Source organism: Cannabis sativa, chromosome 8, assembly GCF_029168945.1.
Source record: "Cannabis sativa cultivar Pink pepper isolate KNU-18-1 chromosome 8, ASM2916894v1, whole genome shotgun sequence".
NCBI lineage: Eukaryota > Viridiplantae > Streptophyta > Magnoliopsida > Rosales > Cannabaceae > Cannabis > Cannabis sativa.
Window position 1 is genome coordinate 28890829 of NC_083608.1, and position 17216 is coordinate 28908044.

Consider the following 17216-nt stretch of genomic DNA (forward strand, 5'->3'; position numbering starts at 1 on the left):
AATTAATTATCAATACAACACACAAAACAACATGATACCATCCAAATCACAAACAAATCGTTTTAAGTCTAAATTTCTTGCAAGCAAATCAATTACCATGGCTCTGATACCAGTTGTTGGAATTATTTTACCAGGATCTTAGATCTACTCACAAGTATGTTGATTAACATCCTAAATATGAACTTCTAAAACGATTATAAGTAAACACATATAAAGTATGAGAGACCTTACATTGGGTGCAGCGGAATAATATGTCTCCTTCCACTCAGATCTCTAACCCTTATATCCTTTCCGTCGCAGAGTATCATCAAGATCTGAGCCCGAATATCCTTCTTTGTTGAATTTGGATTTTTCACGATCTTCCACACTATGATTGAGGTACCACATGTTGTGTGTGGGCACTGCTCTATCACTAAGGGGTTTCGAAACAATCAAAGAAGAAGGAAGAAGAGAGGTGGCGGCTAGGTTTAGAAAGATGGCTCAGGATTTTCTCTGAAAGGAATAAGATGCATCTTACTTTCCTGAAGCCATCACTTTCTATTTATAGAATACCACATAGGATTAGGTTTGAATTACATGGCATTAAAATAATAAAAATATTAAATGATAAATCCTATGCAAGTGGCCGGCCATGGCTTGTGGATATCGGTCTCATTTTTGCAATTTTGCTGTTTTATCATTTCTGCATCTCATTTTTTCAAAAACGCCAATTTTCAAATTCAACCATTTAAATGTCAATTTCAACTATTTAATAACTATAATTAATTATTAAATAATACTTTCATTTATTATATTTATTAATTAGACTAACCAAAGTCTCTTAATTAACAAATATACCCTAGAATCTCTTTCTTTACAGTTTTCCTCTTACTTAGTGATAAATTCACAAATAGTAATTCGAGAATTATAATTGATTAATCAAAACCAATTAAATGAGTCTTACAAGTAGTATTGTCTCAACTAGTGTGGGGACCATGGGGCTATATATCCGAGCTTCCAATAAGCAGATCAAGAATTTATTTCTTAAATTCACTGACTTATTAATTCTTCGTTGAATCCACGCATAGAACTTAGAATTACGCTCTCAGCTATATAGAACGCTCTATATAATCCACGCTTTATTATTATTTATATCTTTTTAATTTAATGTCTAAAGCCATATAAGTTACATACCAAAAACTATATTTTTTACAATTTTATAGAATCATATTAATTATATTAATTATGTTTATTCTCGTTAATTATTTTATTTACTATTAAAACATTTTATTGATTCTTTTGATTAATAATATATTTTTGTATAAATATATTTTATTAAATTAATCATAACCATTCATGTATTATTATATATTTGTATAATTAAAAGTTATTTTATATATATTGTTATTGTTCGGCTTTATTTTGTTTAAGTTAAATTTTGTTAGTTATGAAAAAGTTTGATGTTGTGATATTGTTAAAGATTTAATATTAAAGATTTGTTGTCTATCCCAAAAATTTTAATGAAAATTCGGAGATCTTGTTGATGAGATAAATTTTTATATTCTGCTTTATCAAATCAATTTAGATTTATTAATCTATAGTGTGTATTTTAGTTTGTTGGACTTTTATTTTTGCTATAATATTTTTGTAGGGGCTCTTACAATCATTCAAACAAACTTTATTGATACGAGTTTAGAGTAGATGTTCGTTGCCTGGTCTATAAAAACCCTTTAAGATTGATTGTAATTTGGCATTATGCTTTGCTTTCTCATAACAATGTTCCTGCAATATCCATATTCCATGATATCTCATACATTAGTTGTGCATACATTCAGAGTAGATAAGACTTGATTTGATAGACTTTTTTCCATCATTTTTGTAAACTCCAATTAATATCTGAATGATAAGTTAATTTTTCAAAAAAAAAATATGCAAAGAAAAGTACTTACTATTTAAATAATGGAGAAAAATTGTAACAATCCACGTATTACAATAAAAATGAAAAAAAAAATGAAAAATTCAATAAAATTCAGTAGAAAGTCATTTAATTGATGATGTTCGTTGTTTTTTGTCTTTTTTCTTTAGTTACTATTACTCATGTTCATAAGCATGTTAATCAAGCTGCCATGGATTAGCAAAGTACGCTCTAGAGTTGGATGAAGATGTCTTTTGGATGGAAGAATTTCTACATCCTATTTTTCCTATTGTTGTAAATAACTTTTAACCTATAAATACCATAGAAGAGTGACAAACCTATAAATGCCATATTTTTGTAACTTTTTTACAAAATTCCATATTTTATGTAATTTTCACATAATAGTAATAGCAATTTCTCAACAAACAAAAAAAAAAAACCACAAAAAAAAAAAAAAAAAAAAAAAAAAAAAAAACACACACATTTTGCATAATATGAATTTGGCTCCAAAACGACAACGAAAGGAGTTGATGACAACAAAAACGATTATGTTTGCTTTGAGAAATTTCTTAGAAGGATCTTAGAAAGAGTGGTTTGTAAATCGGTGAAAACTGTGTGCTCATGTCAGAAATAACATCATAATTAATAATCCAAAATTGCTTCATTGTTAATCCCAGAGATGAACAAACTATCTCCAAAACCAAAATTGAGGAAACTCCTTGGTCTTCATCGTTATCACCGAGATTTTTCTTGCATAAAAACATGCTTCCAAGAAATGAGGATGAGGCATTTACAGCTTTGATGTTTGAAAATGTCGACGGAAGCAAATAACAATTTCAAAATTGAAACGCAAAGCCAAGGAATTTATTGAATTAAAAACTAAGTCGGCTGGCATTAACTATGTCCGGAAATGAAGAATCATTATGTTAAGCAAAATCTATCATAATCGTCTGTAAAGGCTTATTGTGCAGAACATGACCAATTCAATGTTATATCTTCTAATTACTTTTCTTTAACATGAATTGTAAAGGTGATGTAAACAACAATGCCAAAATTGACCCTCAAACCTGAGGAATTTGGAGGAATATAACAAAATCTAATGACACACTACTATAAATACATAACTAATAAATGAAGTTATGACAAAATTGAAACTCTTTCTCTTTCATGTGTTAAGGCTTGACACTCTTTCATGTATTCCATCAACTCCACTATCACGGTAGTAATTTATAGGCACGGCACATTATATGATCCACTGCATGCAAACAAAAATCAACAGAAAATTCATCAGAAGAGGAAAATGAATGAACAAAGAAGCAATATACATGTGAATATTTGCAGGAAATTACCTTGCCCCAGCTGATGAACAATCAAAGGTGATATGCGAGTACAGAAAAGAGAAGTCAACTTCACTTCCTCCTCTTCCTGCCTTTTCCTAGTTGTCCAGAATTGAAAGCATGTTGTTGTTCTTCAAGGAAAGCTTTCACTTTGTGATACTTCTCAGTTCTTTCTTCTGCCATCAGTGCCTTCTCCTTTGCCTTAACCTCGTGTAAGAAATAATTGTCCTTACGGAGTTCTCGAATAGCCCCTTTAGATTCTTCTTTTAAAAGTTTCTTCAACTTTTTCATCTCGGCCCTTTCACGGTCTGGATCATAATCTCTACCCTTTACAAATCTGCAGAACAACAAGACCAATTCAATACTCAATTCCAACCATCCAGTCTAAGTAATACATGCCATAACAAAAGAAAGTAAAATTAAGTTACCCTTCTTCGAATTTGGGTGTAAGCATTCTGATAGGCACTGGCTTTTGTTTCCGCATTTGAAGAGGTTGTCTTGATATGTAACATTCATGAACTTTAGTCGTGATGAGCTCAGCAACATCTTCAATCTTATCTTGCAATAGACCAACTATGTTTTCTTGCTGTGCCACTTCACGTAGCAACATCGAAAATGGGAAAAAATTTTCAGGAAAAGAACTCAAGTCTTCATATATGTTGACATATCCTTGCAGAGTTTCAACAGCTGTCATCAATATACTAGTCCTGCAAATTGCAATAAAAGAAACAAAACGTAGCAAATATTAATAATGGAAGTTGATGTTACTGCGAAAAATACCATAAAATCAAATCAAAACAGTACCAATGTGTATCCTCATTAAAGCAATTTCGAGAGCACCCAAAATTGCTATAAATTGGACAGTCCGCACAAAATATGAACTAATTGAGAAAACCTTATTAAGTACTAACCTAAAACTGTCAGTGTCAAAAAAGGAAGAGTCCTCTGGCAGGTCCAATATAGTGAAGAAATTCAGTGGCTTGATCTCATTTACATGTCCACGTATAGAAAGCAGGGGCTTGAGCTCATTTATTTCCATAAGATAATAGTACTGCGACAATAAATCAAAAGAGATGAAAAAGTTATTTAAATGCCAAAACAAACTACGCATAGACTGGAATTACTTCATATGATATCAGCAATTGACCATAGATTCATATATTACTCATAATAGGTTATCCTATACATCTACAAATTACATAATGTATAACGAAAACAATCTTACTTGAGTATCCTGATATGACATGGGTTTTTCATCTTTCGCTGCCATCAGCAGCATTCGCAGAAACCCAATTGCTTCAGGACAGAACTTCTTAGATTGTTTAGCAACCTGCATCATGAATTACTTAATTATAGAGTCTGCAATTTTATTTTTTATGCTTTTGCTGAACAAATAGAGCCTGCAATTGCTAAATGAAATGACTCACGACCCAAGGAAATCCATATGCACGTGTCACATGAACATTTATAATAATAGAAAATGCTTCATTAAATAAATTAAATGAACAAGTTGAAAAGTATATATATAGAATGAAAACATACAGAGAAAAGCATTGAGCAAATGAAAGAGCCAACTGCAATGTCACGACCAGACACAATGGGGCAACGCATAAGATATTCACACATCAGTAGTATAGCTGGAGTCATGACCACATGACGGAAGTCGGAACAGGGAAATATTAGAGACCAAAGCCTCAAAAGAATTAAAGTCTTCGAAGAAGGCCAGCAACTATTTTCTGTAAGGATAAAGCAAATCAGACCATGTGATAAGACAGCAGCTACACAATCATTAAGTGATCAACTTTCTGAGAGAAATAAATAAAAGACCATCTAATAGCATCATGGCCAACCTGGGTTCTTGATAATCTCACAAAATTGTGTTCGAGTTCGTAAAATTCTTTGACGAGCACATATTGCAGCAAAGTAAGGAATCTCCACACTCATTTCCATCAATGGCTTCACCAACAAATCCAGCAAGTCAATATTCAATGGTCTTTTATTCCCCAGTACAGCAAAATACTGCAGCAACACACCATAAAACACCTGAAAATTGCACAGAAGTACAGGTAAGAGCTAAGAAAATACCACTACGGCAATAGCCAATATACTTAGGCAAAAATTCTTCAAATATGCAATTGATCAAAATATATATGTTTAAAAGTCTCATACTTGCATCTTCTTCCGATTTTCTGCTGCAAGCTTGATTGCATTGCTCACTCGAATGCGATTGATTATCAACATTATGTCACTATTAGAACAATTATCCAATAATGCAGAGAATTCTTCCAAGGACTTTGGAGCTTCAATTAAATAAGGAATATCTAACCGAGTATCGGACTTTTTTTCATCAGCATCCTTTTTTCTGGAGCCCAAGGAATCTTTATGTCTTTCACTTGTTTTAACAGACAGAATGTCCTGTGATTTATTTGAATCTCTTGGTTCCACTACCTTCTTGTTACCAACATCATCCTCATCACTCTCTTCACCATCCTCTTCCTCATCATCTTCTGCCCCATGTAACTCAGTTTCAACATTATCATCATCACTCTGTTCCCAGTCCTTGATAGATGGATTCTTATCACTATCTTCGTCAGACCCTTCACTGCCATTTTCAGAACTCTCTGAATCCTCAGAAGAATCGCCTTCTTCATTCTCATCATCTCTTTCTTCAAGAATCTCATCAACCCAACCCCTTTTCTTTGACTTAGGCTCTTCATCAAGCAAAAAGGAATCACCAAGATCATCACCGGATATTGCTCTTGGCCTCTGAGTAGATGGCTTCTCAGCATCCTCATCCTCTTCATCACTAGAGCCATCGGTGGCAAGCATCCTCTTCTGTCTTTCTTCCTGTACATAATTACATTGTACATTATACATAATTACAATATTGAATTTCATCTTCCTGTAAGTTGAATTTAAGTTGTTCACAACAAACATTATACATAACTACAATATTATATACCATTCTAGAAAGAATTATAAATTGTAAGATACTAAATTGAATATCATCTTTCTGAACAAGAAAGGCAATGGTAATTAATTAAACTCTACATAATGACACAGCAAGCTAAGTACACGGCAGGTGCATTTATAAATAAGATGTTTGCTAGAAAAAAATGGAATAATAACTTTTAACATACTAATCTAAATTGATTCTTTCAGAAAAAGAATATATGACCCGTAATTAAAATATAAATAATAAAACATAAATTTTCCAACAAAAGTAAGCATTTACTAAACCACTGCATATAAAAGACTTGGTCCAACAATCTTTAGCAAGCACGTCCCATTCATAAATGAAAGCAACAAAAGAGCAGATCAGGTACCTCTAATTGCTCTAATCTTTCTCTCTCCTCCTGGGCTATCTCCTCAGGTGTTTTTGTCCTATCTGACGGACGAGCACGCATTTCCAATGCCATTTCTTTAACCATTTTGTCATATATATCAGGCTTTTCCTGATACCAAAATGTATAAGTAAATTGTTTCAGTTTCCCATAATAAAAGTTCCAGATGTAAACTACTAGCAAATTGAAGCTATACAATTCTTTTTATTAAAAATAAAGGATGAAGAAATATACTAGTAAGTAAACAAAGAGACATTAGACCTTGGGGAAGTACCTAACCAACCAAAACGCAAATGATGCAACTTGCAGGTTGAAATTTAAAAATAATAGTTATAATTGAGTACAGAATTTTCAACATTATATAATAGTACTGAAGACAAAGGTTCATTTAAGAATGAATAGCACAAACCTAACAGGTAAAAGTTGTCACTAGACATAAAAAAGATCTTGTATTTAAACAGCAGACCTGATTAGAAAAATCCCATTTTGTAGTGGTAGAACAATCATCCCTCGTCACTTGGTCACTCGGAATGCTCTTTTTCACAAGAGACTTTAAAGCATTCATCTTCCCAGGATCAGTAAGAGATGATAAGGCTTTTGATTGCACCAAGGATGTGAAGTTTTTGTCCAACTCTTCCATCAAATGTTCATTTTCTTCCTTATCTTTTGCTTTTTGTGCCTATGAAAAGATAATGAAATAAACAGAGCAAAAGAAATACTATTAAAGGTCAGAAAAAAAACACACTCAACATTACATCAAGAATTCAAAATTGGTGAAGAAAAAAATATCCACCTTGAAATATTTGCTCTTTGATATGATCTCCTCCATCACTTCCTTCTTGGTTTTGTGTTTCTATGGCAAGAAAGTAATAATCAAGTGAAAATATCAGACATACATCCTTCACAGATAAAAACACACCAATGATTGGGAATAAAAAGAATAAAAGACAAATTAAGCAATAAGGATCACCAATATAGAGTAATAACACTCCAAATCGCAATGGGGTGCACATAGTTTTGAAAACCAAAAAGGTTAAGCGGAGGAATGTTTATGAGCCTCAAAAGTTTAAAATGTTAAGATAGTAACAAAAAAAAATGCTTACATTTTCACCACCATCACTTCCCCTTTCCATGATATTCTTTTCAAATCCAGCTGAATCTTCTGCATAGAAAAAAGCACGCAACTTCAGCTCCATTAGCATAGTTGTTCTAAATAAGCTAGAGCAATTTAAGCTGTACAAAATAACATATCATAAAACTATGATCCTAATAGGGTTTATAAATAAGCACATACTCCCAATGTCAGGAGCTTCTTCACCACCGTAATCATCATCATAGGGCAACATCTCGTCTTCAAAATCATCTCTCTCAGAAAATGCACCAAGTCCCGGAATATCCAAATCATCTTCTTCTCCATCCGATAAGTTATACTTGCTTTTTTTGCTCAGTTTCAACTATTGAAGAATACAGTACACGCATTAAACAGCAAGAAAGCAAAGAAAAATGATAAATAAATAAACTTGAATTACATCCCCAAGTCCATTCATAGGTTCTTACAAAAACCATACAAGCTTAACCATTGTTTTTTCATCAATAGAGAGAAAGAGCCATCAACTCTTTTAACCATTGTTTTTTCATCAATAGAGAGAAAGAGCCATCAACTCACCTGGCGCTCTCTTTGGGAACGGAGAATGGCCTTATCGAACTCGCCTAGATCATCGTTCTGCTCTCCAATACGCTTATCAACAAACACCGAAGACTTTCCACTCTGCTCGTACTCTTTCAGCAATGTATTTTTCCTCTGCACCGAAAATCAGTGACAGCATACATAAGAAGAATTCGAGTAAAATTTAACCGAGCGGTAGCGAGCTAAATTGAGTTGTACCTTATCGATGGCGCGAGAGCGAGCGAGACCTACTCTAAGCTCTTCTCCTTTACGTTTTTTGCCGAGAATATCGAATTTTCTCCTAGACCATATTGTTTCAAAAGGATTGGGTTTAGAGGCCTGAACTTTCATAGCTACGGACTCTGGACCTGACTTCTTCTTTTTGCCATTCTTCTTGCTGGGATTGGCGTCGCCGCTTCCAGCTTTCGATGTCTTCGCCATGGGTTTACAGGGTTTAAAGCTAAATGACCTTAATATGTTTTAACCTATATTCTTTATCAGCCACACTTAAACCTTTCCTCGAAACCTTTATATTCCAATAATACCCTTCGAGACTCTCTCAAATATCACTCTTTTATTTTTATTTTTTTTGGCTAAACGTCAAATGTCACTCTTATTACTCCAAAATGAATCTAAATCTTTATATATATTAAAAGTGATTATGTAACTGTAATTTTTGGTTAAACAAATTTGTTATTTTTTATTCTGTTTAACTTTAACGAAACCATTCATTCCTACTATTCAAATTAAAATGCATCTGAACTTTTGTTCTCAACCAAAAAAAAAAACAAAAATATATTATGATTCATCTTTTTTCTCTAACAAAAACATATTGCCATTTTTAATTCTAGCAATTCTCCATCCCCACAAGAAATGGGATAAGTTGATAATTACCTTTTTTTTTTTGGGTTAATTAACCAAAATTACCCTCAAAAGTTTTTTAGTTAATTTCTACCTATTTTTTTAATTAACTTTCTTAAACTACCCTTGCAACACAACTCTATTCCTTCTTTCTTAAAGTCACCGAGGTCTACACTCTCTATTGAATACAAATATAGTAGTACTAGACCTTTACAAGACATTTACAACAATTGCCGGAACCGACTCTGCTACAACCATTTGAGCTACATCATCATCACCGCCTCTGCTATAAACATCAGCACTACGTCTTCACCATACGAATTCTTGAAAGTAAGGAAGGGTAGGCGAAGAAGGGAGACAACCACAGCAGCACTACTGGCCGTTGCAGCTACGCAAGGGAGTTTATGGCTACGGTGTGGTTTGAACCTCAAGATGGCTCCGATTGTTGTTGATGACTGCGAAGTTTTGAGAGAGAATTATAAAGTAAAGATTAAAGGAAGGAGATGACTACGAAGTTCTAGATTTGTTTTTTTATTGAAAGTGTCAGAAAGGGAAAAGTTAATGCAAATTTAGAAAAGTGTGAAAATGGAAAAGTATAATTGGAAGAAAGAATGAAAAAGAAGGTATAAATTAAAGAAATTTGAACAGCGGGTAAAATTGAGAGACACCAAATTAAAAAGTGTATACCATCTAATTTCCTTGCAAGAAATCAAAACGGTTATCTGTCATTCTTCATCCCCGGCCCATTTATTGTGACTCTTCTTTCTTCTCTGAAACCCATATATAACAAAACCCTCCTTCTTCCCATTTCATCTCACAGCCTGCTCGATTGAAAATTTTAGAAAGAAATCAATTTTCTAGTACAGTAGAACCTCTATTTAAGAATACTCTATTCAAGAATAACTTCTAATTTGTTATAAAAAAAAAATCAAGTCCCAATTTGGACTAGTTATAAATAAGAATAATCTCTAAATTGTAATTAGTTATACATTTTCTAAGTCCTCTATTAACAAATTATATCTCTGTATAAGAATAATTACATCTTAATAAAATATATACATATATTTTCTAAATTTATTTACATAAAATTAATAATTTTATTCCAAATTGTAATATATGTATTAACATTATATTTACTCTGAAATAATTCTATTATAATATAGTATTTATAATTATTTATTGTTATTATTGTTACATTGATCTTTTTTGGTATTTTAATTTTTTTTCTAATGTAACTCTATTTAGTTATAATGTCTCAATTAGAATATAATTTACTTGGTCCCAAGTGTATTCTTGAATAGAGGTTATACTGTATATCATATAAGTGGAGATTGCATTTTCTTTAAATATATTTATTTATTTATTTTAATTCTTTTATTTTATTAATTTTAATTGAGTTTACTTCAAAATCGCTTTAAGCACATTCATTTATTTAGAAAATAATTTGTGTTTCGGGTGCGGTTATATTTTAATTAGTAATAATTAAATTAAAAATTATATCAAATTTTAAATTTTATATTTTTAAAATAATATAAGTAAACTCTTATTTTCTTAATAATATAAGCAAAATAAATTAATATTATAAAATCTTAATTTTTTTAATTATTTTAAACTTAATAAATAATAATTTTTAACTAAGTAATTTGCGGCATAAATACCTAAGTTTAATTCCTAGTTGCAAATAAATACCAAAGTTTAATTTTTGGCGATTATAATACCTAAGTTATATTTTTAGAACTATGTATGTACCTAACCATTAAATATTAAGTCATTATCCACGTGTCATTTTATTATTGGTATATTTAAACTATTTTTTAAAAAAACTAAAAAGTTAATAACTTGAACTTATTAGGGATTGCCACGTGACGATTTACTTAACACTTAATAGCTATGTACCTACAGAAGTTTCAGAATTATAACTTACGTATTATTACCGTCAAAAATTAAACTTAGGTATTTATTTATAACTGGGAATTAAATTTAAGTATTTATACCGCAAATTACTCTTTTAATTAAGTAATTTATTTATAGACATTTATTAGTAAATGGTTAGTTTTCAAATGTATATTTTGCATAAATAAACTAAATTAGAATTCATAAAAAATAATATAACAATCGATAAATTTATAGAAAATTCATCATATAATTTCAAAATTATTGTCATCGCAGTATCTCACTTGTAGTTGTCATTACATTCAAAATTGTTGCTGTTATTTTTATTTTTATGTATTTTTGAGAGTTGAATTTATAGTGTGTTTTAGTCTTTTTATTATTTTATTGTGCAGATTTATGCTTTATTTTTAGTGTTTTAGGAAAAACATTTGGAGATCTTTATGTTAGACTTTTTATTTGGGCTTACATTAAATTTTATTAGTTTTATTAAAAGTTGGGTTGATTGGATAGTTCTTTGATGTGTTAGCCCATGTTGTTGGTGATCAATTGTTAATGGGCTTAGCATCTGTGTGTAAAGTCTAGGTGAAGCAGAAGTGTGGGCTTTTCTAGTTGACTGAAGCCTTTGATGAGCAGGCTCAGCCCAACTAGGGTTTAGTAGCTAAGTCCCCTCCCTAACTCTATAAATACATATTGTCTCATCACAATTGTATACCTTTTGATAATCAGATAAATAAACTGCTTCTGATTTAGAGATCTAGGGAGGAAGACTTAGTTGATAGTATTGCACTATCGAATTGGAGTAATTGTTGTGGATCGAATTGAGATAATTGCTATGGATCAATCAGGTATGCATACCTAATTATTATATATTATTATTGTGTTCTATGTTATATACAAATTGATCTTGGGGTTTATATTAATTTTTATAACACTTTAACTTTGGTAATTTTAGTATTTTGCAAGCCATTTTTGAGCAAAAATGAGAAAAAAAAAATATAATAAAGAAATGAAACTTGTTTTTGCTTGGATTGATTTCCTATTGCCTAAAATGGGTCAAAGATTACATTTTTAGCTCCAAAATTTGTGATCTAGAGTCAAGAGTGATCACTTCCATAAATAAATTGAAAAAAATTTAAGTCATTGATGTTCAACATGCTCTGTTTCTAATTAAAAATAAAGTCTAAAGCTTCAAGAATTTTTTTTAACTATAATCCATTTACTTCTAAGAAAAATTTTCTAAAGAAAGTTCTAGATCTCTCTTTCATCTTTTTAAAACATCTTGAATCTTTCAATTTCAAGTTATATCGAGAGAGTTATGGTCAAAATACTATCAGTCATCGTAGCAGGATCTTGAAAATGGGAAACTGGAAAATTCAACAAAGAAAAGAGGAAATTCCTTGTAAGGTCGGAGCCTTGGTGTTTTTTTTTTTTTTTTGAAACTTGGATTTTTTCATTATAAAGGGGGGTTGATGACAAAGCTTTGACACCATTCAAAAATTGAGAGGAATTCTGAGTGTAGAAGGAGAGCAAAGAGTAGAAGGCACAGGTGGATGACTCCAAGCAGTGTTCTTTCTCCTTTATCTCTGTCTTTTATGTCTTTTGTTAAATTTCTTTTGTTTTAGAATGTCATTTAGTAGCTAATTTCTTTTTAAGGATTATTACGTGAACCACTTAAGTTTATTTTATTGATTAATGTGATTGTTGAATTTCTTCTTCTACTCTTTATTCAATTTCATACAATCTATTTTAATTTTGCAATTATTGATGATCAACTTTAATTATTATTTATGAATTTAAATCAAAATTCTGAAATATAAGATTGGAATGTGCTCTAATTGATATGTAAGCAAATTGATTTAGAACGAAATTACCTAGGTTGTTTGTATTATTTTACTAGTTGTGAAGCTTAATATTATCTTTGTAATTAAACTTGTCATAGAAATATAAGAAGTTTTCATATAGATTGGGTTTATAAGTCTTAACCAAATTATAAACTTCTTAACTCAACTTAGGAAGAAGAAAAATTAGGTATTACATTATGAAGTAAAATAAAAGATAATTTGGGATCATAATAATCTTTGTCTTTATCATTGTTATTTTTTAAAATTTTAATTATTGCTTGTTTTATTTACTCTTTATCCAACAATGATTATTTATCAAATAGAACCAAACAATTAATTAATTGGACATTGATAATCAATCCTCGAGAGAACGATACTTTATTTATCATTATATTACTTGTTTCGATTTCGTATACTTGCATATAAATTTTGCCAAACAAGTTTTTGGCGTCGTTGCCAAGGATTGAATTTATCAATATCAATTTAATATATTTTTATTCTAATTTAATTTTTGTTTTCTCTTGTTTCTAACCTGTTTAGTTGCTATTTTTACTTATCTCAAGTTTACATGCGCGATAGAAGAGGTGCAGAGAGCCTTGTTCCTTTGAATCCTTAGATTGAGAAATCTTGCAAGAAAAATAAAAAAGAACAAGAGAGAAGCAAAGAAATCAAAGAAGATGGTGCATAATGAAGGAAATGATCTAATTTCTTGAGTTATGCAAGGAGGTCAGGCTCACCCTAATGCTGAAAGGAGCCTGTGAGACTATGTACTCCCTACTCTGACGGAGGTACAAAACTGTATAAGACCACTAGCAGTGGACGCCAACAACTTTAAGATCAAGCCAGCTATTTTACAAATGGTGTAATACTCTCCAATTTAGTGGATTGCCTTTTGAAGATTCTCACACCCACTTGACTAATTTTTTGGAGCTTTGTGGCACTTTCAAATACAATGGAGTGAGTGATGATGCTATCAAACTGAGGCTTTTTCCATTCTCTTTAAAGGAAAGAGCAAAGAGTTGGTTGAATTCTCTACAACAAAATTCTATAGTCACTTGTTAAGATCTGGCTTAAAAGTTTTTATCTAAATTCTTCCCTCCTTCAAAAGTTGCTAAACTGAAGGGAGAAATAAATAACTTTTATTAGAATGATGGTGAGTCTTTGTATGTGTTGGAAATATTTTACCAGGATCTAGATTTACTAACAAGTATGTTTCATTAACATCCTAATATGAATTCTAAAACAATGAAATAAACACATATAAAGTTTAGGAAACCTTACATTGGGTGCAGCGGAATATAATGACTCCTTCCGTTCAGATCTCTAGCCCTTGATTCCTTTATGTAGCAGAACATAATCAAGATCTGAACCTGGATCTCTTTCTCCCCTTCCTTTGATGCTGATTCTCCTTCTTGTTGTTTGGAATCTCCTACAGTCTTACACACTATGATTGAGATACCACTTGATGTGTGTGGGCACTACTCTATCACTCAAGGATTTCGAAATTGAAGAAGAAAAGAAGAGAGAAGGTGGCGGCTAGAAGATTTTCTCTGAAGGAATGAGATGTGTTATCTTTTCCTGAAGCCATCACTACCTAGTTATAGGTAACCACATAGGTTTAGGTTAGATTTATTTGGCATTAAAATAATAGAAAAATAAATGATAAAAGCCTATAAGAGTGGCCGACCATGGGCTTTGAATAATGGGCCTCACTTATGCAATTTTGCTGTTTTATCATTTCTGCATCTCATTTTCTCAAAAATGCTAATTTTCAAATTCAATCATTTAAATGCCAATTCTAATTATTTAATAACTAAAAATTAATTATTAAATAATATTGTCATTTAATATATTTATTAATTAGACATATAAAGTCTCTTAATTAATAACTAAACCTAGAATCTCTTTTCTTACAATTTTTCCCTTGCTTAGTGAAAATTCACAAAGTAGACATAGTCTAACTTTAGAATTGTAATTGATTAATTAAAATCAATTAACTAAGTCTTACAAGCAGTATGGTCTCAACTAGTATGGGGACCATGGGCCTATATTTCCGAGCTTCCAATAAGTCGAACCGAATTTACCAAGTAAATTCCTTAACTTATTAATTCCTTATTGAATCCACTCTTAGAACTTGGAATTGCACTCTCTGTCATATAGAACGCTCTATATGTTCCACGATATAGATACGCTATTAGTTATCCATTGTTATAATCCTAATTTGATCAATGACCCTCTAATAGATGATCTACATTGAATAGGCACTAAGTTACCGTTACACCTTCAATGTATTTTATCCTTAAAACACTTAGCTCCGTATAAATGATATTTCAGCGAAGTGAAATGAGATCTCCACCATTTATCTCTGTTTAGCCAAGCTCGAAGGATATCATCGTTTCACTTTTAAATTCTTATAGAAGTTATAGACTCCATATTTATGTTAGCGCTCCCACTCAATTATACTATCATGTTCCCAAAATGTACGTATCACCCTGACTGTTCAAAAGTACGCTTAACTAACAAATCAAAGAACATGTATAATACTCTTGAGATCGAACCTAACCATATCAGGATTAAGATCATTTGACCTAGGATCAACGGGTGATATTGAATTGAATAGATATTACGGTAAATTTTAATATATCTAATCAAAGTTCAATATCGGTCCCTTCCGATGTATACTCCATACATCTGATACTGGTAAACTTTGCCAATGTCCTGGAAAGGACATAACACTTATCCAAGGTGTAAGAATACCTATTGCTGATTATCATGTCAGTCTAAATCCAGTATTCTGACAAATCAGGGAATAAACTTTCGAACATATAATCAATATTATATTCCACTGTGCTGACAACACTATAATCATTAACAAATTCATATGTTCTGGACTTAAATAGAATTTATACATTATATATATAATCATGAAATAAATCATGTGAACCATGCAACATTAAATGTTATTTCTGATCTTTATTAATAAGTAAATCTGATTATATTGAAATGAGTTTTATTTATGGCATAAAACCCAACAGTATGAAGCTCAGGAGCAATTTAAAGACCTATTGAGAAGATTCACTCACCATGGTATGGAGCAGTGGATGGTAGTTCAAAACTTTTATACATGTTTATGTCCTACTACTAGGACTATCATCGATGTTGCATTTAGAGACACTTCATGAGTAAAAGCACAACTGGAGGTTATGAATTACTTGAAGATATGTCAATGAACAACCATCAATGGTCCAATGAAAGAGAAACTGGGAAGAAGAAAGCTAGTACTTATGAATTGGATGTCATTACCGATTCGACAACTCAAGTAGCTACTCTCACTAAGCAATTACAAAAGACAATTGAAGTTGCCAAAGTTGTACAAACTAGGTGTAAGATTTGTGGAGGACCACACACTTTTGACAAGTGTGAATCAACTGAAGATGTTGTGATGACTCTTGCTCAAGTGCAAGTAATTTCTAACTTCTAGAGGCAATTCAACAAACCCTTCTTGATCAACTCATTTAATAATTGATGGGGAAATAACCAGGGGCAGCAACCTCAATTTCAAAACCAAGCTTCTATTCTTAGCAGTAAAATTTTCAAGCTCCACTTGCTCTAGTAATTGATCTACAAGCTGCTTTTCTTACTCTCACCAATATACAAACTTAGTTTATGACTGAGCCAAGAGCATCCATCAAAAATCTTGAAACACAAGTGGGGCAACTAGCTAATATGCTTCATAATAGACCTCAAGGAAATCTTCTAAGTAATACAAAGGTAAATCCTAAAGATAACTGCAGTGCAATCACTCGTGGTAAAGAGTTAGAAGAGCCAATCAAGAAGCTTATTCTTGCACAAAATACCAAGGTTGAGAAGGATGTTCTATAGGATTACAAGGTTACTAAGAACCTTGAGAAAAAGCAGACACCAATTAATTATGACCACCACATCAAGATTCCATATCCTCAGTGACTTCAAAAGAAGAAACTTGACAAGTAGTTTTTGAAGTTTCTTGATATTTTTTGGAAGCTTCACACTAACCTATCTTTTGTCGAGGAACTTGAACAAATGTCAAGTTATGTAAAGTTTATGAAGGAATTCTTATCAAAGAAAAAGAGATTGGATGATTATAAGACTATAGCACTTACTGAGGAGTGCAGTTCTATCTTACAGAAGAAACTACCCCCAAAGCTCAAAGATCAGGGTAGTTTTTGTTAGAAAATATTTTACCATGACCTAGATTTACTAACATGCATGTTTATAATTTTATAATCTAACACCCTAAATATAAAATTCCTAAAAATAATAAATAAACACATTAGGGATTAAGTAATCCTTACAGTGATGACAGTGGAATAATATGACTCCTTCTGTTCAGATCTCTAA

At 31.5% G+C, this 17216-nt stretch overlaps 1 protein-coding gene across 1 annotated transcript; it reads right to left on the minus strand.

The window, feature by feature from the left end:
- Positions 1-2795: 2795 nt before the first annotated feature.
- Positions 2796-8768, minus strand: LOC115699201 (uncharacterized). Its single transcript, XM_030626489.2, has 15 exons — positions 8461-8768; positions 8242-8376; positions 7870-8029; positions 7679-7737; positions 7369-7428; positions 7042-7254; positions 6558-6686; positions 5401-6078; positions 5082-5274; positions 4774-4967; positions 4457-4561; positions 4143-4282; positions 3660-3938; positions 3244-3568; positions 2796-3149 (listed from the first exon to the last, which is right to left on the minus strand). Exons 1-14 carry the CDS (start codon positions 8680-8682, stop codon positions 3304-3306), a joined length of 2832 nt encoding a protein of 943 aa, XP_030482349.2. The 5' UTR covers positions 8683-8768; the 3' UTR covers positions 2796-3149; positions 3244-3303.
- Positions 8769-17216: the final 8448 nt, after the last annotated feature.

Excerpts from the sequence above, each read along its gene's own strand:
- LOC115699201 (XM_030626489.2), bottom strand. The coding sequence starts at position 8,682 with ATGGCGAAGACATCGAAAGCTGGAAGCGGCGACGCCAATCCCAGCAAG. Across the intron at positions 7,255-7,368 it reads CAAAGAGCAAATATTTCAAG|GCACAAAAAGCAAAAGATAA; the intron begins GTGGATATTTTT and ends ATCTTTTCATAG. Across the intron at positions 5,275-5,400 it reads AAAATCGGAAGAAGATGCAA|GTGTTTTATGGTGTGTTGCT; the intron begins GTATGAGACTTT and ends TGCAATTTTCAG.